The sequence below is a fragment of the Terrapene carolina genome, unplaced genomic scaffold, assembly GCF_002925995.2.
Source record: "Terrapene carolina triunguis isolate 2854851 unplaced genomic scaffold, T_m_triunguis-2.0 Scaffold104, whole genome shotgun sequence".
NCBI classification, from domain to species: Eukaryota; Metazoa; Chordata; order Testudines; family Emydidae; genus Terrapene; species Terrapene triunguis.
Window position 1 is genome coordinate 267,223 of NW_020664455.1, and position 19,298 is coordinate 286,520.

General features: G+C 45.5%; 1 protein-coding gene across 1 annotated transcript in view; it reads left to right on the forward strand.

The window, feature by feature from the left end:
* The window catches only part of LOC112112195 (FAS-associated factor 1), a 320,608-nt gene that overhangs the window by 190,221 nt on the left and 111,089 nt on the right, over positions 1 to 19,298 (forward strand). The window contains exon 9 of the mRNA XM_026651874.1: positions 18,503 to 18,598. Within this exon, the coding sequence (XP_026507659.1) occupies positions 18,503 to 18,598 (96 nt within the window). The remainder of the gene's footprint in view (positions 1 to 18,502; positions 18,599 to 19,298) is intronic.

Sequence of the window (19,298 nt, forward strand, 5' to 3'; positions counted from 1 at the left end):
TTTTCTAACTGCCCATCTTGCAGAATTAGCGTGGTAACTTTTTGACTGCTGGAGTTTGCAAAGCAGGATCCTAATTCACATAGAGAGGTGGTGGAAAAGGGATTTCTTGCACGAGGACACGTTATTGGAGTAAGGAAGAAAAGCATGTTTGAATTTGTCTTTTCTATTGAAATGTATGCATCACTGATGATCCCTTCTTCTTATTGAATATGCCTCCCAGACATCTTAAACTGCAGTCTGTCCAGACCAAAGAGCAAGAGAATTCCCTCCTGCACTACAATTTCAAAGTCCCTGACCATGGAGATAGAGCATGTGCTGAGCCTGGAAGCCATGGAAATGCTTCTTCCCAGATGTCATGCTACTTACCCCTCAGTCTCAAAAATCCAGGGAACTGACTAACAAGTTTTATGTTTCTTATGCTCTCGGCAGACTTGGACCATAGGAAAAATTTGATCCCGGCCCCAAAAAGCTTACAGTTAAACTGAACTGGTAGTATAGCACAGACACATGGTCCAGTGGAATAGTTAGGACTGGAAGTTCCCATCTCAAAGTGAATGGTTTTTCTGTTGCATATGATAGTCTTCAGAGGAGGGGTCCTGTTAGCTTCATACAATAATAATTTCCCACATCTGAAATGTCACTGATATTTCAACAACCATAATGCATTGATACAACCTATATAGGATTATTAGATTTTAAGTTAAATAAGCACACTGAGGTGCCTAAAAAAGCTCCTTCTACCTCTGTTTTATATTTTTATGTTATTTAATGAGATTAACGTATTCAGGAAAAAAGCCATCCATGATCTGATCTTCTTTTCATAGGGATAATCATTAGGCAAGTGCAAACCATCTTCATGACTATTCCCTCTGACTGTTGGGTATTTGGATATAAGCACTTTGATTTCTGAGTAGTTATTAATTACATGTTGTGATATGAAACCTATACAAAGAAGCAAAAACAGTTTGGCAAACATATTCACTATGGGCAAATGAATTTGTCACTAAGCGTAACGTTTTCAACCAAGTGAAGGTCCCATTTCAGGGAGTTTCTTTGAAGTAGATTTCAGTTCCTTGGCAGCAGCATGTTGAATCACATCATTAGTTTTGAAGAAAGACTCCTAGCATGAACTACATATGATATAATCCCCATGCATGTACCGCAATCTGTTATGGCAACCTTTAATAAACAGAGTTCTGAATTCAGTGAGCAAATCACCTGACTTGAAGTTTTCTTTTGAGCTACCATTGCCGTTGTTACCACAGTCAATGTCGAATTGCAGTTCGGTTACTACTGACAATCTGTTATTTTAGCATTGGTGCTGTATCCAGTGGTTCTAAACTCCTGTGTAAGGATCCAGAGATGCAGCTGCTGCTATTTTAACCCATATACTGTAATAATAGCTGTTGAGTGGGATTTGGGGCTTGGATGTGATTACTTGGGCTTTGTGTGAAATTTTACCCTTATTGACTTTGCTGAGGTAATCTTAAATAACTCTTCTATGCAGTGGTTCGTAAAATATTCAGACTATTAGTATAACAAACTCACACACTGATATTGGGGCAAATAAGCAATAGTGTCACACACTTCATTACTTACTTAGGCCACACTTTACACCTAATTGTGGAGAAACTAAATGAATTCTTTGCATCGGTCTTCATAGCTGAGGATGTGACGGAAATTCTCACACCTGAGCCATTTTTTTTAGGTGACAAATCTGAGGAACTGTCCCCGATTGAGGTATCATTGTAACAAATTGATAAATTAAACAGTAATAAGTCACCAGGACCAGATGGTATTCACCCAAGAGTTCTGTAGGAACTCAAATGTGAAATTGCAGAACTACTAATTGTGGTGTGTAACCTGTCATTTTTATTTTTATTTCATTTTTGATTGCTGATTTAAAAAATAAAAAGGCTTGCACAGAGTTTGAAATGTGGAAGGAGCATCGGAGTGGTGGTTTGGTGCAACCTAGGCTGTTACTTGAGTGTGAGAGAGCAAGTGTGTTAATAGGACTGGCTATGAATCACTCATTCTGCCCTTCCAGAAGGAGAGAGGACACAATGCATGTATCTCTGCCACTCTTGCACCTCCTCCCTCTTGGGGTGAGATGGCTGGTGGTAGTGGCAGTGTGAGACCAGTGAGTAGTTTTGATTTTATTTTGACTTTGCAGTGTGACTGTCGGTCCGTTCATCCTTCCTTTTCACCCGCATCTCTATGTCCATCCTTAGTGTCCACTCGCTGCCCCGAGGAGACAGGTTTCTCTCACACCTGTCCCTCTTTCTGCCCCCTTGTTCCCTTCAAGATACAAAAGATACTTAAGAATTTCTTAAAATTCTGTTAATGTTCAACATTTTTAGATTAAACCATTTTAAAAACTAAGAAAGTTTTTCTAGTAATTTAAGTTTTATATTTACTAGCTTTTCCAATGTTTTGTTTTGGCTTAACCGAATTCAGCAACAGTGAGGACACTGCTCACACTGGTGAAAATCAGGCTTTCAGGTTTTCTGATTGTCCGCAAAATCAATTAGATTATGCCCATCAATGCCTAGAATGTTTCCTGAAATTTTGAAATTGATTGAACTTAGTTTTCAAAAGTTATTGTGTTACAGACTGACAGAGAAATGCCATTGAGTTGAGTGAAGGGCTTCACTTTGCTTGTCCAGTTATGGTGGGTTTACAGGAAACTGAAGCTAGAGACAGTGGCTGGCTGTTTGAAAGATCAAGGATTTGGTGATCTGAATGGGTTTGAGCTCCTTGGATTTTAAAAGCTAGATTGCGCCCTTTGCACACTGAAGAACACTAGGGGGACTGCACTGCAGCTGGATTATGCAGAATGAACTGTGCGAGGCAGCACACACCAACACAACAGCTACACCACTCTTGGAGAGGTTCTTTTGTGCCCCTTCTGACATACCTGTCCCACTTTGGTGTCCATTGCAGTGGGGATGATGGGGTTGTAGCCTCACTCCACCTCCTTTTAAAGCTGCTGGAACTGCAGGGAGCTCATTGAACGTTTGCCTTCTCTTGCATGGTCATGCAGAGGCTAGCCACTGTCTGGCCTTGAGTTAGGCTGGGAATTAGTCACACAAAGGAAATTGAATATAGTAATGTGTATATTTTGTGTTACCTACCTGTTGCGTATCTATTTCAGCTAGGATTAGAACACACAGAGAAACCAGATTCTCCTTTAGCTAAGTAGGAAGCCCTGCTGCAAAAATTTCCCTGTTCAATTTCCTGCTGGAACAGATTCCACACAAGTAAAGATAATTATTCAATTGATAATCAGTTAATTGGATTATTTTCTATATTGTCTGACTGCTGTAGAACAGTAAGTCAAATTTCTTTTTACCCTTTATTTATTTTAAAAGTCAACTGGGGTAAACTTCCACTAGGTCTCTTTGCCACCAAGGATAATTAATGTTCATTGCTTCTGTGTCTGCTCCAAGGGCAATTGAGATCTAGCATCACTGACAGAATCATTCTCCTTGCCTGGGGTCAAGAGTCCCTCTGTGTTCCCTCTGATTCAGAAGGTCTTTTGGAAAGCTGGACAAGACAGATCCAGGATTTTATTGACAGTAGTAACAGGGGTTGGCACTTCTGATCTCTGACATCCTGGTTCTGATGTTGGAGACTCAAATCATGCTTACCAATCTACCTGATCTCTTGGTTCAGGGTTTGTACTTGAGTCTCCACCCAGATGCAGAGTTTCTGAGGTTGACTTCTTGACTTCTGTTTTGCTGGGGTCACTTAACCAAGGCCTTTCTGCTGAAGTCCAAAAATGACATAGGAGATTTTGACCGAACTTAATCTAATGAATTGGAACAGATTCTCCGTTTGAGCAATTCGGGTCCTAGATGGTATTATGTCACTTTCAACTTGAATTATCTTGTACTTGGACTTTCTGTTACAGCAGTCAAAACTGTGTTTGTTTGAATTTGATCAGAGTGTATTTGACTGCCACTTTAGCTTTCCACCTTCCATTGCAAGGGTTATTTAATTACTTAAATTTATTAAAAGGAACAAGAAGGATAGGTGCCTCTAACAAATACTTTAAAATATGCTAAAGTGAAAGAAACAGTAGCCCCATACCATATGCTACTGAATAACCAAACAGCACAAAATGAAGTAAATTTCCATTTTTCCCTAAATGTTGTCATCAACAATATTTTGCTTCTTCAGTAGCCCTCATAAAAGAGATGTGGATCAACACTTACTTTCAGGCTGTTTCAGACTGCAGAGGAGGAATACATTCCAGAGGAAGGGGCCATGCCAGCCCTCCCCTCCCCCCCCGATTTATACCGGGGGGAGACCATAGATCTCAGATGCAGCAATATAACCTGCACTATCCAGGTTTATGGAAAGGATTGCTTCATGAAAAGTTTAAAAACAAAAACAAAAAACCTGGACATGTTTAGTCTTGAGAAAAGAAGCCTGAGAGGGGATCTGGTAAGTGTTCAAATATGTTAAGGGCTGTTATGAAGAGGAGGTGATCAGTTGGTCTCCATGTCCACAGAAAGTAGGACAGGAAGCAGTTGGCTTATTCTGCAGCAAGGTTAGATTTAGGTTAGATATTAGGAATAACTTTTTCACCATATGGATAAATATTGGAATAAATTACCAAGGGGCGGGGGGTTGTGAAATCCCCATAATTAAAAAACAAGTTGGACAAACACCTATCATGGATGGTCTAGGTTTACTTGGTCCTGCCACAGTGCAGTGGGGTGGACTAGAACACCTCTCAAGGTCCCTTCCAGCCCTATATTTTTATGGATTGTTTTGCCGTGGTTGCCATGGCAAAGGAGATTGAATTCTCCATTGCCATGCATTAGTTTTGCTTCTATAACTGTGGTGGGACATGTTCATTTGAGTTGCCCTAGAAATATGAACTTCCTTTGACAGATGATTGGAATCTTGTTCTCATAAAGCTTATGGGGCCTCTGGCTAGCTATTTGTCAGACTTTTCTCTGGACTATCTCTCTGTGGAAAGGGCATTGCTCACACCTATGACATCAGCCCTGAGAGTTAGTAAGAGGATACCGGTCTAGTAGTTAATCCTCCCTATGCTGTATTCCATATGGAAAAGGGTGGTCCTGCCTTGTCCACCAAATTTCTGTCTAATGTGACCTTTGATTCCATTGGAATAATTTCACATGGGTGGGTATATTTCCCCCCCCCCCCCCCCTCAGAGTTTCATCCAGATCAAGGGAGATCAGGCTCCATTCTTTGGATGTCTAGAAAGACTTATGTCCTGATAGGACCAATCTATGCTAAAGTTGTAATACATGGGGTAAGATCAGGGCCCAGTCTAGCACAGCTCAAAGATTGTCCAAATAGATCAGAGCAATTGTGATTGTTATGAACCTGGCCACCTGGATATCAGAGTACATTCTGCTAGGCCTAAGGCAGCTACCATAGCATGCCTTTGCACTGTTTTCATCAGAGAATTTTGCAGGCTAGAAGCTCTGTATTTTCTTGTAAGCAGTATTTTCTCCCTCAACTTGACTTCCAAATCTGAGGTCCAGCTTGGGAGAAGAAATCTGCAATCATGTTTTAACTAATGCTTTCTTGACACAGCTGGCAGAACTGATGCTCGCTTTTGGAGACCAGTTCTGTGGTCTGTGTTCAAATAGAACTCCTTAATTCATCTTTGTGCTTATTAAACACCCACAAGTGGGAATATACAGAAGCCATCACAATGTATAAAGAGAAAGATGTTATCAGTAGCTGCAGTTCTTAGTGAGTGTTGCTTCTGCACATGCACAGTACCCATGCTTCTTCCCCACCCCACCCGCACACCTCAGAGTCATGGTCAAATAGCCCTGAATTAGTGTAAAGAATTGAAGGGCAGTGGGGGCCACTCTACCATTTATATTTGTGGAAACCTACATGAACAGGAAGTATGAGTGGCCCCAACAGACTCTGCTCGTTAGAAGACTGTGAGCTCGCACATATCCCACAATTTTGAATATTCTGAAGAACTACAGTTATGGTAGGTAACTTGTGTCCCCTCCCACCTCCATACTCGGGAATACACCTTGAACAAACTCTCTCCTTGCATGGCCTTGAAGCACAGTTCTGCCATGCAAAATGACTATGTAAAAATAGCACCTTCTTACTGAAAGAACAGATGGACTTCTGGTTAAAGCACTAAGAATTAGATTATCGTGGTTCTGTCCCTGGACATTTACATGACCCCCATCATCATTGTATCTGAGCATCTCACATTCTTTAATGTATTTATCAGAGAAATGCTGTTGTCCCCATTGTATAGATGAGGAACTGAGGCCCAGAGAGTCCAAGTGACTTGCCCGAGGTCACCCAGGAAGTCTGCAGCAGAGCAGGGAATTGAACGTAAATCTCCCAAGTCCTTGGCTAATTCCCTAACCACTGGACCATCCTTCCCCTCTTTCCTGGGTGACTCCAGACAAGAATCTGGCTTGGAGAATCTCTTACTATGCACAAACCAGAACAAGTGCAGCTTGATTTTTAGATCCCAGGGTAAGTTTGTGGGGCTGGCAGTTAGAAGTAGTGTTGTACCTAGCATTTGAAAATGTATTTGGTGCCTTAAATTTTGAATGTATGGGTGAACATTTGGTTCACTTTTGTCTCTAAATTTCAAACATTTGTGTGTATAATTATTTCTTTTAACAATAAAATAATACATCAGCTCTGAGCTCTATTAGTGCCTGAGCATAGCATTGACTGTTGCATATTAACTGGCAGGTTGAGGTTATGCAAGACATTAGGATGTTGTCCCGTCAGTTTGTCTTCTCCTGCCACAGCTCTTGCCTGTGGAGTCCTTCAAGTCTCTGTTCTATCCTGTTCAACATCTATATAAAGCCACATGGGGAAACTGTAACACTTCTGGGTCTCAAGTGAAGCAGTATGGTGTGATGTATATGGCACTGGACGTGGAGTCAAGAGACCTGGGTGCTGTTCATTGATCTGCTGTGTGAGTTTGGGCAAGTCGCTTCACTTCTCTGACTGTTTCGCTTTGCACCTGTTGTCTGTTTAGACTGTAAGAACTTCAGGCACGGGCAGTCTCTCACTGTTTGCGTGTGCAATGCCTAGCACAACATGGCCCCAATCTTGGTTGGTGCCTCAAGGGAACCGTTTTTATACATAATATGTAAAACTATACATGGACAATACCCAGTTCTATATCTCATTCCTGATGCTGATAGCATTATCTCCAGCTCTCTTAGTGACTGGCTGAGATTGGCAGGTGCATGAAAGGCAAGTGGCTGAAACTGTATCTGAGCAAGAGAGAGGTAATGCTGGTAGGGAAAAGGGCAACATTTTGAAAAGTTAGTGACCACCATAGCATCTCCCACTCTCAAGATGCTCTCCAATAGTCATCTTGGTTCATAACTTGAGAATTCTCTTGGGCACTCAACTAGCTACAGCTGAAAATACCACCTTCAATCTGGGGCTGGCAAGAAAGTTGTTTCCTTTCATGTGGGATGATGACTTGGATACAGTGATTATGCCTTTGTGACTTCCAGGCTGAACTACTGCACCTCACTGTACGTGGGGATGAGTGCATTCCCCTTAAAAAAGCTCCAATTTGTCCAAAATATAATAGCCTGACTTCTGTGCAGCATTGGCTGCTGAGACACATCACCCTAATGCTCCACTCACTACATTGGCTCCTCATTCAAAGTAGCAGTTCTCATCTTTAAGGCCATCCAAAGCATTAGACCAAAGCATTAGACCAAGTTATGTAAAATATTGGAAACGATGATTTCCTTTGACAATTTCCACAGCAAAGATTAAACTGTCTAAGGCAAGAGTCCTGCTCTTGAGAGCAAAGGAAAGAGCTGTCTTGGCAACTGGATCAAGATTATTTAACTCCCAGAGGAAGTGAAAATGCTCATGGATGACTTTCAGTATGAAATGCAACTTGCCTCTTCAGCCTAGCTTTTGCACAGCGGGAGCTACTCAGAAAAAGTAGAAGTGGGGAGAAAAATTCTCTCACACACATTTGAAAAGAAAAAACATTCCCACAACCCCCTGCAGGGGAGGGTGAAAGCTACTCTGCTGTGGGACTCTTTCTTGCTTTAGCTCTCTTTCTGAGAGGCACTTGGATAGAGGGGTTGCAAATAAGAAGCAGGATAGACAAACAGCCATGTAGGCTAAGTATGGAGAAAGGTATAGGAACTGTGTGCTTGAACTTATGACTTTGATTGACTCTTTACATAGAGAATACAAAACAGAGTATTTAATACTTGTGTTGTAGGGACCTTCTAAAAGAGAACCATTTTGTGCTTCAGTTCTTGAGGGAGGTTAGTGTTGTGGAAGGCTTAATTTTTTGGTCTTGCTTTTTGTGAGAGCACATATCCAAGTTAACCATTGTTTTTGTATAATGTTTCAAGTTTGGTAGCTTAAGCAAAGTTTCAGAATTTGTGGCCGTCAGTTGTTTGTTTTTAAATCTCATAAATGTACGGAATGCAAGGTGAGATATAAAATGGCAATGCCAGTATTACAATGGAGAATGCCATTCTTGTGCTGTTGACACAAGAGTTTCATAGATAATTGAGCTTGACCTGTATGCCTGTTTTAATATTTCATTTGTTCCGGACTATTATTAGTCACATCCTTTTTGACTGTATATGTTGTTGTTTTTCTAAATGTGACTAAACTGCTATTTAACCCTGCTACAAGAATGTGACAGTAGGCTAGTCCAGGCAGGTAGCATTCACTTGGTAACTAGCGTACTTAATCAGCTTGCTTCAACCTGCAGCAAATTAAAGCTTTGTGAGCTCTAGCGCATAAGTGATAAAAGCAGCTTGCATGGTGGAAAAAAATAAATAGGGCATTTCCAGTGTACTCACTACAGTAAATGAAATCTCAGCCTTATGATTTATTCTTGGCTTTTGGTTAAAGATAAATCAAATGTACATCATCTTTAAAGATTTTACAATATAATTAGGGAGGTGGTCTGTGTCTGTGTGAAATATAATTTAAATCACCCCATGGCCAAGAAAACAAAGAACAAAATAGTAATTGTGTTTTGTAGGATATGGCAACCATTTTTTCTATCCTGTAATCACTCTGTAGAGGAATCGTAGCAAGCCACATATCTAGAAGCATCCTGATATGAATCAATAATACTGGTGGAGAACCAAAGCTTTTGCCACAGTCATATTCTACAGAGGTTGAAATTGTTGCCATACAAAACCTAGTATGATAATTTCAGATCTGTTCAAACTGCCCAGAAAATGATTGAAAACCTTTGGATGATTTCATAGATTTTAAGACCAGAAAGAATCATCCTAATAATGTAATCTGACATTCCTGCATGACGTAATTAAATGTCACCCAGTAATTCCTGTATCAAGCCCAATCATTTGTAGTTAAATATAGCGGACATAACTATTTGGCTACATATTAATGGGGTGAAAATTAAACTTCTTCATAGGTATCTTTAAAAAAAAAAAAAATTCAAAATTTATTTCAAAGTGCTGAATTCTTTTTACATTTTTTTTAAATTAGTCGTGTTTCTTCAAGTGATTGTTCATGTCCATTCCAAGCAGGTGTGTGCATGCCGTGTGCATGCCAGCCGGAAGATTTTCCCTTAGCAGCGTCCGTAGGTTCGGCCTGGGCGCCCCCTGAAGTGGCACCTCCATAACGCCCTATATAGGGGCCCGCCGACCCTCCACCCCCTCAGTTCCTTCTTACCGCCAGTGACGGCTAGCTGGACTTTGCTTGCTCTCACAGCAAGCCTAGCAGTGTCTCTATTCGTATATATAGTTCTGTTTCTCATAGTCTTAGGGTTAGTGTTAGTTGTAAGTTAGTGGCTGTTGGGGGTTTCCCCCCCCAACTTAATCCTTGTCCCCGTCCCCTCCCCCGGGGCATGACCGGGTCCCCAGGGTTTAAACTCTGTGCGGACTGCGGGAAGTTTATGCCTGCAGTTTATTCCTGCTTGAGGTGCCTCGGAGAGAGCCACCAAAGAGACTGGTGCCACATCTGCAAAGGGTTCCGTCCCAGGACTCTCAAGGACAGAGAGCAGAGACTTAAAGTACTCCTGATGGAGGTGACCTTACGGCCACTCTCGGACCCCGAACCTACCAACCTGGTGCCTAGCGCCTCCTCCTCGGTGCGCAGCGCTCCGGCACCGTTAGCGAGAGAGGAGGCCCAGTCTAAGAACTCGAAGTCCCGGCACCTAAGAGACTCAGGACATAGGAAATCGGCCTCCGTGCGGCACCGATCTCCATCTCCGGTGCCCACGAAACAGAAGAGGCTGGTGAGGGGCCGATCACCCCACCAGGACCCTAAAAGGCCGGCGGCATTCACAAGTGTGATGGGACAAGCCGCGCCACGGGCGCCTCCTCCCAAGCTTCCGTTGACTCCTGCCCCTGTGAGGGTACAGTCGAGTCCGGATCGGTGCGCCTCCCATCAAGGATGTGCGCCCCCCATCAACACCAGAGGCGTTCAAAGCAGCCTCAGACTTGTTAAGCCTCCCGGCCTCCCCGCACCGGAGGGAAGAGCCGCTAGGGACTGCCCGACCCCCGATCCAATCGAGAGGCAAGCTGGCCATGATGAGACCACAGTCCCTGTCCCGTGCCGCTCCGGTGGCACCGGCGTAGAGAGAGCGACTGCCCCGTTCCCCGGCTTCGCGGCACCGCTCGCCGGTGACAATGGGTACTGCCCCTCCTTGGTGGTCTTATTCGGAAACCTCGAAGTCGGAGGTGGAATCCTACTGCTCCAGTAGATCAAGGAGCAGAAGATCGGCTTCACAGAGAAGTCAACGATCTTACCTGGCGCAGTGGCGGCAACAATGGCAGCCGCCCTCCCAGTGGCTGTTCTGGACCCCTGGGCTTACCATCAGACCCAGGGGCAGGTGCACGGTCCACCATCCAGGTCCGCGTCGGTCTCTTCGACTTCAGTGGCTCCGGCGCAAATGCCTCCACCAGCGGCACCGCCGTCCGAGAGGGGTGTGCCACCTTCTCAACAGGATCCGGCACCGATGGGGGCCATGCCTTCGATGCCGCAGGCACTGCCCAGCACGCCTCGTCGTTTGGCATCGACCCCGGTACCGGTCGCGGTACCATTCGTGGTGCCGCCTTCTACATCTGCACTGGCCACGCAACCCGAGTACTGTGTGCCATGGGACCCTGCAGGAGCTGAGGGTAACGAGGAAGGTCCCCTGCAAGTGATTTCCTCCTCTTCCTCGCCAGACGAAGCGGTCGCGGGGATTTCAGCGGCACTGGCTCTGGGGGACAACCGGGTGCTTCAACAGCTGCTCAAACGAGCCGCCCAGAGCCTGACTATTCAGGCTGAGGAGGTCGAGGTGGATGTGGACCCGGTAGTGGACATCCTGACTCCCTCGGGCCCATCTAGGGTTGCCCTACTGCTGATTAAGACAATAGCTGACACGTCCCGCACCCTTTGGCAGACCCCAGCCTCTCTGGCCCCTAGGGCCAAAAAGACGGAGAGGCGCTACTTTGTATCCTCCAAGGGCCATGAGCACCTGTATGCTCACCCTCCCCCGGACTCTCTGGTTGTGGATGCGGCCAACCAAAGGGAGTGTCAGGGGTTTCAAGGGTCTACACCAAAGAACAGGGAGGCCAAGAAGCTAGACCTCTTTGCTAGGAAGGTCTACTCAATGGGGGGCCTGCAACTGCGCATAGCCAACCAACAGGCTATAATGAACCGGTATGGACACAACACATGCTCGGCCTTGTCCAAGTTCGCTGAACTCCTTCCCCAGGACTTGCGAACGGAATTCTCCGCTCTGGTGGAGGAGGGGAAGTTGATTTCGCGTGCATCCTTCCAAGCTGCCCTGGATGCGACGGATGCAGCCTCCCGCACACTAGCCACCGGTCTGGTGATGCGGCGGGGGTCCTGTCTTCAGGTCTCCGGCCTTCCCCATGAGGTCCAGCAGACCATCCAAGACTTTCCCTTTGAAGGGCCCACACTGTTTTCCGAAAAAACGGACAAGCGGCTTCATAGCCTAAAGGACTCAAGGGCTACGTTACGCTCGCTCGGCCTGCACACTCCGGCCACCCAGCGCAGACAATTCAGGCCGTACCAGCCCCAGAACTGCTCAGAGGCCTCGCGCAGGCAGAGTAGGAATGGCAGAAGGAGACAACACCCGTCCACGGGACAACCTTCAGGCCAACTGCGGCCTCCGTCAGGGCCTAGACCCCAAATTCGATGGTGCGGTCAAGGACGACCTACCAGTCAGAACTCCGGATCCTACCAACCTTACCTTTTCATCCCGTCTGTCCCCCTTCTACTGTGCCTGGTCTCGAATCACGTTGGACCGCTGAGTGCTCTGCACGGTAGAGAGGGGATATTCTATCCAATTCTTCTCCCTCCTGCCCCACCATCCCCCCTCCCTGTCCTTCAAGGACCCGTCTCACAAGCAACTTCCAATTCAGGAAGTGCAGTCCCTCCTCGCTGGAGGGGCCTTGGAGGAAGTTCCGCAGGAACTCAGGGGCAGGGAGTTCTACTCCCGGTATTTCCTAATACCGAAGGCAAAAGGGGGCCTCGGACCCATTCTGGACTTGCGGCGTCTGAACAAGTTTGTGAAGAAACTCAAGTTCCGCATGGTCTCACTGTTCTTGATCATTTTCTCCATGGATCCAGGAGACTGGTACGCCGCCCTCGACTTGAAGGATGCGTATTTTCATATTGCGATAATACCTCAACACAGACGTTACCTCAGATTCGTGGTGGGCAACACCCACCTACAGTTTGCAGTCCTGCCATTCGGCCTGTCAACGGCCCCGAGAGTCTTCACAAAGTGCATGGCAGGCAGAGCAGCTTTCCTGCACAAGCACCAAATTCAGGTGTTCCCCTACCTGGACGATTGGCTCATCAAGGGCCACTCCAAGGTACAGGTGGAGGCTCAGGTGGTCCTTATCAGACAAACCTTCCTAGAGCTTGGCCTCCTGCTAAACGAGGCCAAGTCTACCCTATCCCCTGTCCAGCGGATAGAGTTCATAGGGGCAGTCCTGGACTTGACTCAAGCCAGAGCGTACCTCCCAGAGTCCAGGTTTTGTCATATGTCCGACATCATTCTCGGTCTCTGGCATTTTCCGACCACTACAGCAAGGAACTGCCTCAAGTTGCTGGGGCATATGGCCGCGTGCACCTATATGGTGAATCACACCAGGCTCAGGCTGCGCCCTCTCCAGTCCTGGTTAGCGACTGTGTACCGACGAGCCAGGGACACGCTGGACTCTGTGGTGACGCTTCCCCGAGCGGTGCTAGACTCCCTACAGTGGTGGCTCGACCCGAGGGAGGTCTGTACAGGAGTACCCTTCGCCAGCCCTCAGCCATCCCTATCCTTGGTAACAGACGCGTCGGATCTGGGGTGGGGGGTGCATCTGGGGAACCTCAGGACCCAGGGCCTTTGGTCCTCGGAGGACCTCTCCTTGTACATCAACGTCAGGGAACTGCGGGCGATGCGCCTTGCCTGCCAGACTTTCAAATCCCGCTTGGCAGGCAGGTGTGTTGCGGTGCTCACGGACAATACCTCGGCGATGTTCTATATCAACAAACGGGGATGCACGCTCCTCTCCCCTGTGCCGGGAAGCCCTCGCGTTATGGGACTTTTGCATGCAGAATGCAATTCATCTGATGGCATCCTACCTCCCAGGGGTGCAGAACGGCCTAGCGGACACCCTCAGCTGCTCGTTCCACGGTCACGAGTGGTCCCTCCACCGGGATGTGGTACGCTCAATCTTCCGTCTCTCGGGCTATCCCCAGATAGACCTGTTTCCCTTGCGGGTCATCAGGAAGTGTCAACGGTTCTGCTCCCTCATGGGGCGCAGTCCAGGGTCGCTCACAGATGCCTTCCTCCTCTCGTGGGAAGGTGGCCTGCTCTACGCCTTTCCCCCGATCCCGATGGTCCACAGGGTACTCCTCAAGATTCGCAGGGATCGCGCTCGAGTCATACTGATAGTGCTGGCGTGGCCGCGCCAGCATTGGTTCACGTCGCTGCTGCAGATGTCCGTACAGGCGCCCTTCGCGTTGCCTCTGCTCCCGGACCTGATCACACAGGATCGAGGCTGCCTCCGGCACCCGAACCTGGAGTCGCTCCACCTCACAGCCTGGATGCTCCATGGCTGAACCCGGTAGAAATGCGATGCTCACAGCAGGTTAGGCAAGTCCTCCTTGGTAGCAGGAAACCCTCCACCAGGGCCACATAAATGGCCAAGTGGAAACAGTTTTCCATCTGGGCAGAACAGCAGGGGCAGGCTCCGTTGCTCACCCCGATCCCACTCATACTAGACTACCTACTTCATCTGAAACAGCAGGGACTCTCCCGCTCCTTGGTTCGGGTCCACCTGGCTGCCATCTCTGCGTTCCACGCAGGAGCTGACGGTGTTTCAGTCTTTGCAAACCCACTGGTTAGTCGCTTCCTCAAGGGCCTGGATAGACTCTTCCTGCATACGTGACAACCTGTCCCGGCCTGGGACCTTAATTTGGTCCTCTCTGCCCTCACGGGGCCCCCCTCTGAGCCTTTGGCTACATGCTCAGTTTTGTATCTCTCTTATAAGGTCGCATTCCTCGTGGGTATCGGAGTTCAGAGCCCTGATGTCCGAGCCTCCCTTCGCTGTCTTTCACAAGGATGAGGTCCAACTCAGGCCACATCCGGCGTTCCTTCCTAAGGTGGTCTCCCAGTTCCACATGGGACAGGACATTTTTCTCCCTGTGTTCTATCCTAAGCCACACTCTTCCAGCAGGGAGCGTGGGCTGCATTCCCTGGACGTTCGCAGGGCCCTGGTGTTCTATATCGAAAGAACCAAACTGTTCAGGAAATCAGTCCAACTCTTCGTAGCTGTGGCCGACAGGATGAAGGGGCTCCCCGTCTCATCACAGCGTATCTCATGGATCACGGCCTGCATCCGCGAATGCCACAATCTGGCTAAGGTGCCTGCCCCGCCGATCACAGCCCACTCCACAAGGACACAGGCCTCTTCTGCGGCTTTCCTGGCTCAGGTACCGACACAGGAAATATGCAGAGCTGCCATGTGGTCTTCAGTCCATACATTCACATCACACTATGCCATCACGCATCAGGCCAGAGACGATACAGCTTTTGGCCGCGCAGTGCTTCAATCTGCAGTGAACTCTGACCCCATGGCCTAAACTCAGGCTTGTGAGTCACCTGCTTGGAATGGATCTGAACAGTCACTCGAAGAAGAAAAAACGATTACTCACCTTCTCGTAACTGTTGTTCTTCGAGATGTGTTGTTCATGTCCATTCCAATACCCACCCTCCTGCCCCTCTGTTGGACTGCCGGCAAGAAGGAACTGAGGCGGTGGAGGGTCGGCGGACCCCTATATAAGGCGCCATGGAGGCGCCACTCCAGGGGGCGCCCTGGCTGACCCTACGGACGGTGCTAAGGGAAAATCTTCCGGCTGGCGTGCATGCGGCGCGCACACACCTCTGCTTGGAATGGACATGAACAACACATCTCAAAGAACAACAGTTACGAGAAGATGAGTCGCCGTTTTTTCTTAAATTTTGGAGGATTTTTTTAAAGCCACCTTTTATAAAGCACTTTAGATCAGAGCATAAAAACATTCCTCTGTTTTATAAAAGATAATTATCTAAATTAGTCAATGATGAAATCTCTCGACAAAACTTTTTTTCAGATTTTCCAAGAAATGAGATTGCAGCAAGTTTAGGGCCCCAAACAAGAGAGACAATGATCAGCGGCTAAACTGCACCCAGGCAGCATTAGGGATAGAGCCCAGAAAAGAACACAGGACCCCTGCCATTTTAGCTAGAGGAGAATCTGAGAGTTGTAGAGTATTGGGGCTTATAACCCCTCTGGACCAGTGGAAGACATAGGAGTAACATTTTCAAAAGTGCTTAAGCAATTTAGGTTTTTAAGAATCTAAGGGCCAGATATTTCAAAGGTATTTAGGCACCTAAAGATGCTGATAGCTGCCTCATGGGATTTACAGAAGCACCTAAGCAGGTTAGGCACCTGACTCCCATCAAAATCAATCATCCTGAAGAGAATTGTGCTCAAGATGGAAAACTTTCTGGCTGAAGAACAAGCCAGGGTTAGATCCAAAAGAGTTACAGGGGAGCAAATATTTAGTCTGCCTGTGCTATGCGAGAAAGTGTTGGCGAATGATGGGAAAGTGGTCCCTGTCTCTGTGGATTTTTCTAAGGTGTTTGACAGGATATGGCATAACCTCTTTGAGCAATCCTGCAGCTGGTCAGACTTGGTGGAAATGTAACAAGGCTGATACAAATTCTCTGTGAAAGTGCAATGGCTTCAGTGTTCATAGGGTGTGAACAAAGTAGTTGACTTGATTGAAGGATAGGTGTCAGACAGGGCTGCATGCTATCACCAGTGCTCTTCCATTGTTCTCTTGAAGAAATGTTAAGATGAGCCACTGATGGAAATTTACAGGCAGGCATATTCATTGGTGGATTAAAAATTAGTCATCTGTGTTTTGCTGATGATATTGACCTGATTGGATTATTGCAAGAAGGGGTGCAAAAATTGCCAGAAGGAGCAGTAGTGGAAGACGTTAGGTCTAAAGATGAAAAAACAAAGACAATGGTGACATCTAAGTCTATTGAAAAGATGATATCTCTGCCCAAATCTGAAGAGGAAGAAAGCCTCTAAATGTCCTATTTTCTTAGCAGTGCATTGAATAATTTAAATACCTGGGTACTATCACTATAATGGATGCTAAACTTCTCTTAGAGAGCCAACCTAGAATTGGACTTGGGACCACTGCTCTAGCGACTTTCAGACGACTTTCAGTTGGCTAAGCAAGAGTGTTAGCATGAAGTGTAAAAATGAAATCTCTGCAGTCTCTTGTCTTCAGCATCTTGCTATATGTGTGCGAGACATGGATGCTACGGAAACCGGACATTAAGAGGCTTTCTGCCTTGACATTGAAATGGTGATTGCTGCGCAGTAACTATACTTCTCACATGACAAATGATGAGGTAGGTAATCGCCCAAATTTAAAGCATAACTGGAGTGATACCTGATATCAGTTTAGTCAGACAAAGAAAACTTGAGTTTGTGGAACCTGTGGGTTGGATTAGCAGAGGAAGATCACCAAAGCAAGTTTTGCAGGGATTGGTGCCAGGGCATGGGGCACCTCAGTGAGGGTGGTTCAACAATGTGGCTGACAGCATGGGATGCAATATGGCACACTTTTCAAGGCTGTGTGAAGACTTGCAAAATGTTGAGGAAGATTGCTGGCCAATGACTCCTGCATGCTGTGTTTACTGTTCATTGTGATGTGAGTCTATGGTGCTTTGTACTATGAGAGACTGTATATGTTTATGTACTTACGTTGAGTAGTACTTTAATTCACAGTGAAATTAATGAGTCTGTTCTTGGAGGAAGGTACAGAATTGGATCCTCTAATATTATTCCCTCAAATTAGTGGATATTTAACCATCATGTCTTTCAGGCAATTGCTATGTCTTTACTGTTACTGTTTCATTCATTTTAAATGTAGGCATATGATAATAGCTAAAAGATACCTCTTATTTTCCCTTAGGATTGATTAATAGATATTCTTCCTACACTGACTGCAAGTTCACCAGCATAGCTGAGTTCCTGGGTGTAGATGTTTAAATGGGAGGCATAACATATGTCTTCAGTATTAGTGCTAATTAAACTTTATACAGAGAGATTCCACGTTAACAAATTGATTTTTTTTAAAATATATTTGTAACATTTGGATTATGGTATTTCTTTAATGTCTTCTTACATGAAACTTTGTATTTTGAAGTGATTTAAATAGTGTTTTTAATTAATCCCTCAGTACCTTAACTTGTCTTTAGTTTGCTGTTTACTTATTAATTAGGGAGGAAAAATGAATTACATGCATTTTATCATAGCTGAGCTCCACTAGGTAACTAGTTTTATAATTTGATCTATTAACCTCTCTTAGTATGGAAAAATTCTCAGCATGGAAACAAACTCAAGCCAGTATGCCATGGTCTCTAACAACCGTGATCCTAGTATCTTAGCAAAAAGCTGAAATGCCAGTGCAAACAATTCTCACATCTCCTGTATTACTCTTCATATGTGAAATATGTACAGAGTTTATGGGGTTCAGAACATAATAATTCTCATAGCTGATCTACGTGCTTCTGTGGCAGCTCTTGAAAGAAACAGCAGCCAGTTGTTTTCAGGCAGCCTCTGCTACCTCATTTCATCTTCTGTTGGCAAGTTTTCTATTGATGACTTAGCATAGCTGTAGAGAAACCTAAGGCGGAGAGAGGTTGCAGCCTTGTATGTCCAGCTGAGAATGAGTTATTGACACTCTTCACATAAGAGAGGATGTTGCAATATAAGCCTATTAACAGTAACTGTAGAATGGTAGTTGCTTTTTTTCCTAAATAATTTTCATGTGATGAATTATTTTTATTTTTCAGTCTTTATCTTGGTATAATTCATTCAGACTTCTGCAGTGCAGTTTTTAACCCAAAAAGCAAAAATATTCTGAAACGAGACAATTACATTAATAAATAATTGCTGCTTTGTTGCAGATGACTCTAGCTGCATCGGGGCTCACTTATCCTTGCCATCGACTTACCGTAGGAAGAAGATCTTCACCTGCACAAACCAGAGAACAGTCAGAGGAGGTAAGAAAAATCTGTCAGCTTTACAAATATACTCTAGGAGGGAATGGCCAGTAGCCTGTTCTGCACTGGTCATTTTCTCCTCTAGTGTTGACTACTATGGACACATAAAATGAATCAATCTACAATGCCTGTACAAGATATTCAGTAGAAAGAAAGAAAAAGTGGAGCTGACGGAAATGAGGGAAGAACCAAAGCAAGGGAGTCATAGTGAGGTACTATTAAAAATAATCAAAAGAAAACTAAAAAGTAAAATGTATATAACTTTTGAATCCTTATAGCCAGTACTGTTAGTGACGCCTGTAGTTAAAGTTGCCTGATGTATTCCCTAATAAGCTTCTGCTTTCAGTTGCTTATAACTTTGAGAGACTATTTGGGCTGAAATTTTCCCTGCTTGCCTTTCGCCTCAAGTTGAATTTAAAATAGGCACCTTGCCATTTTAAACAATTTTTTCCAACCATTTTATGTAAAGTGCTCTAGCACCTTAAGCCCTGGCTTGATGGGCAAAAAGAGGGTGTGTTTCAATCTTATTAGCACAGTCGAGCTGGTTTACTGTAGTTATAAACCACTGTCAAGATGCAGGCTAACACTCTTAAAACTGTATTAGCCTAGGTTCCCTCCTAGGCTACAGCTGAGTTAGCCAATACCTAAATACTATGGTAATCTGCTGGCTAGAGAGACAAAATAGATATGGGAAAGTGAA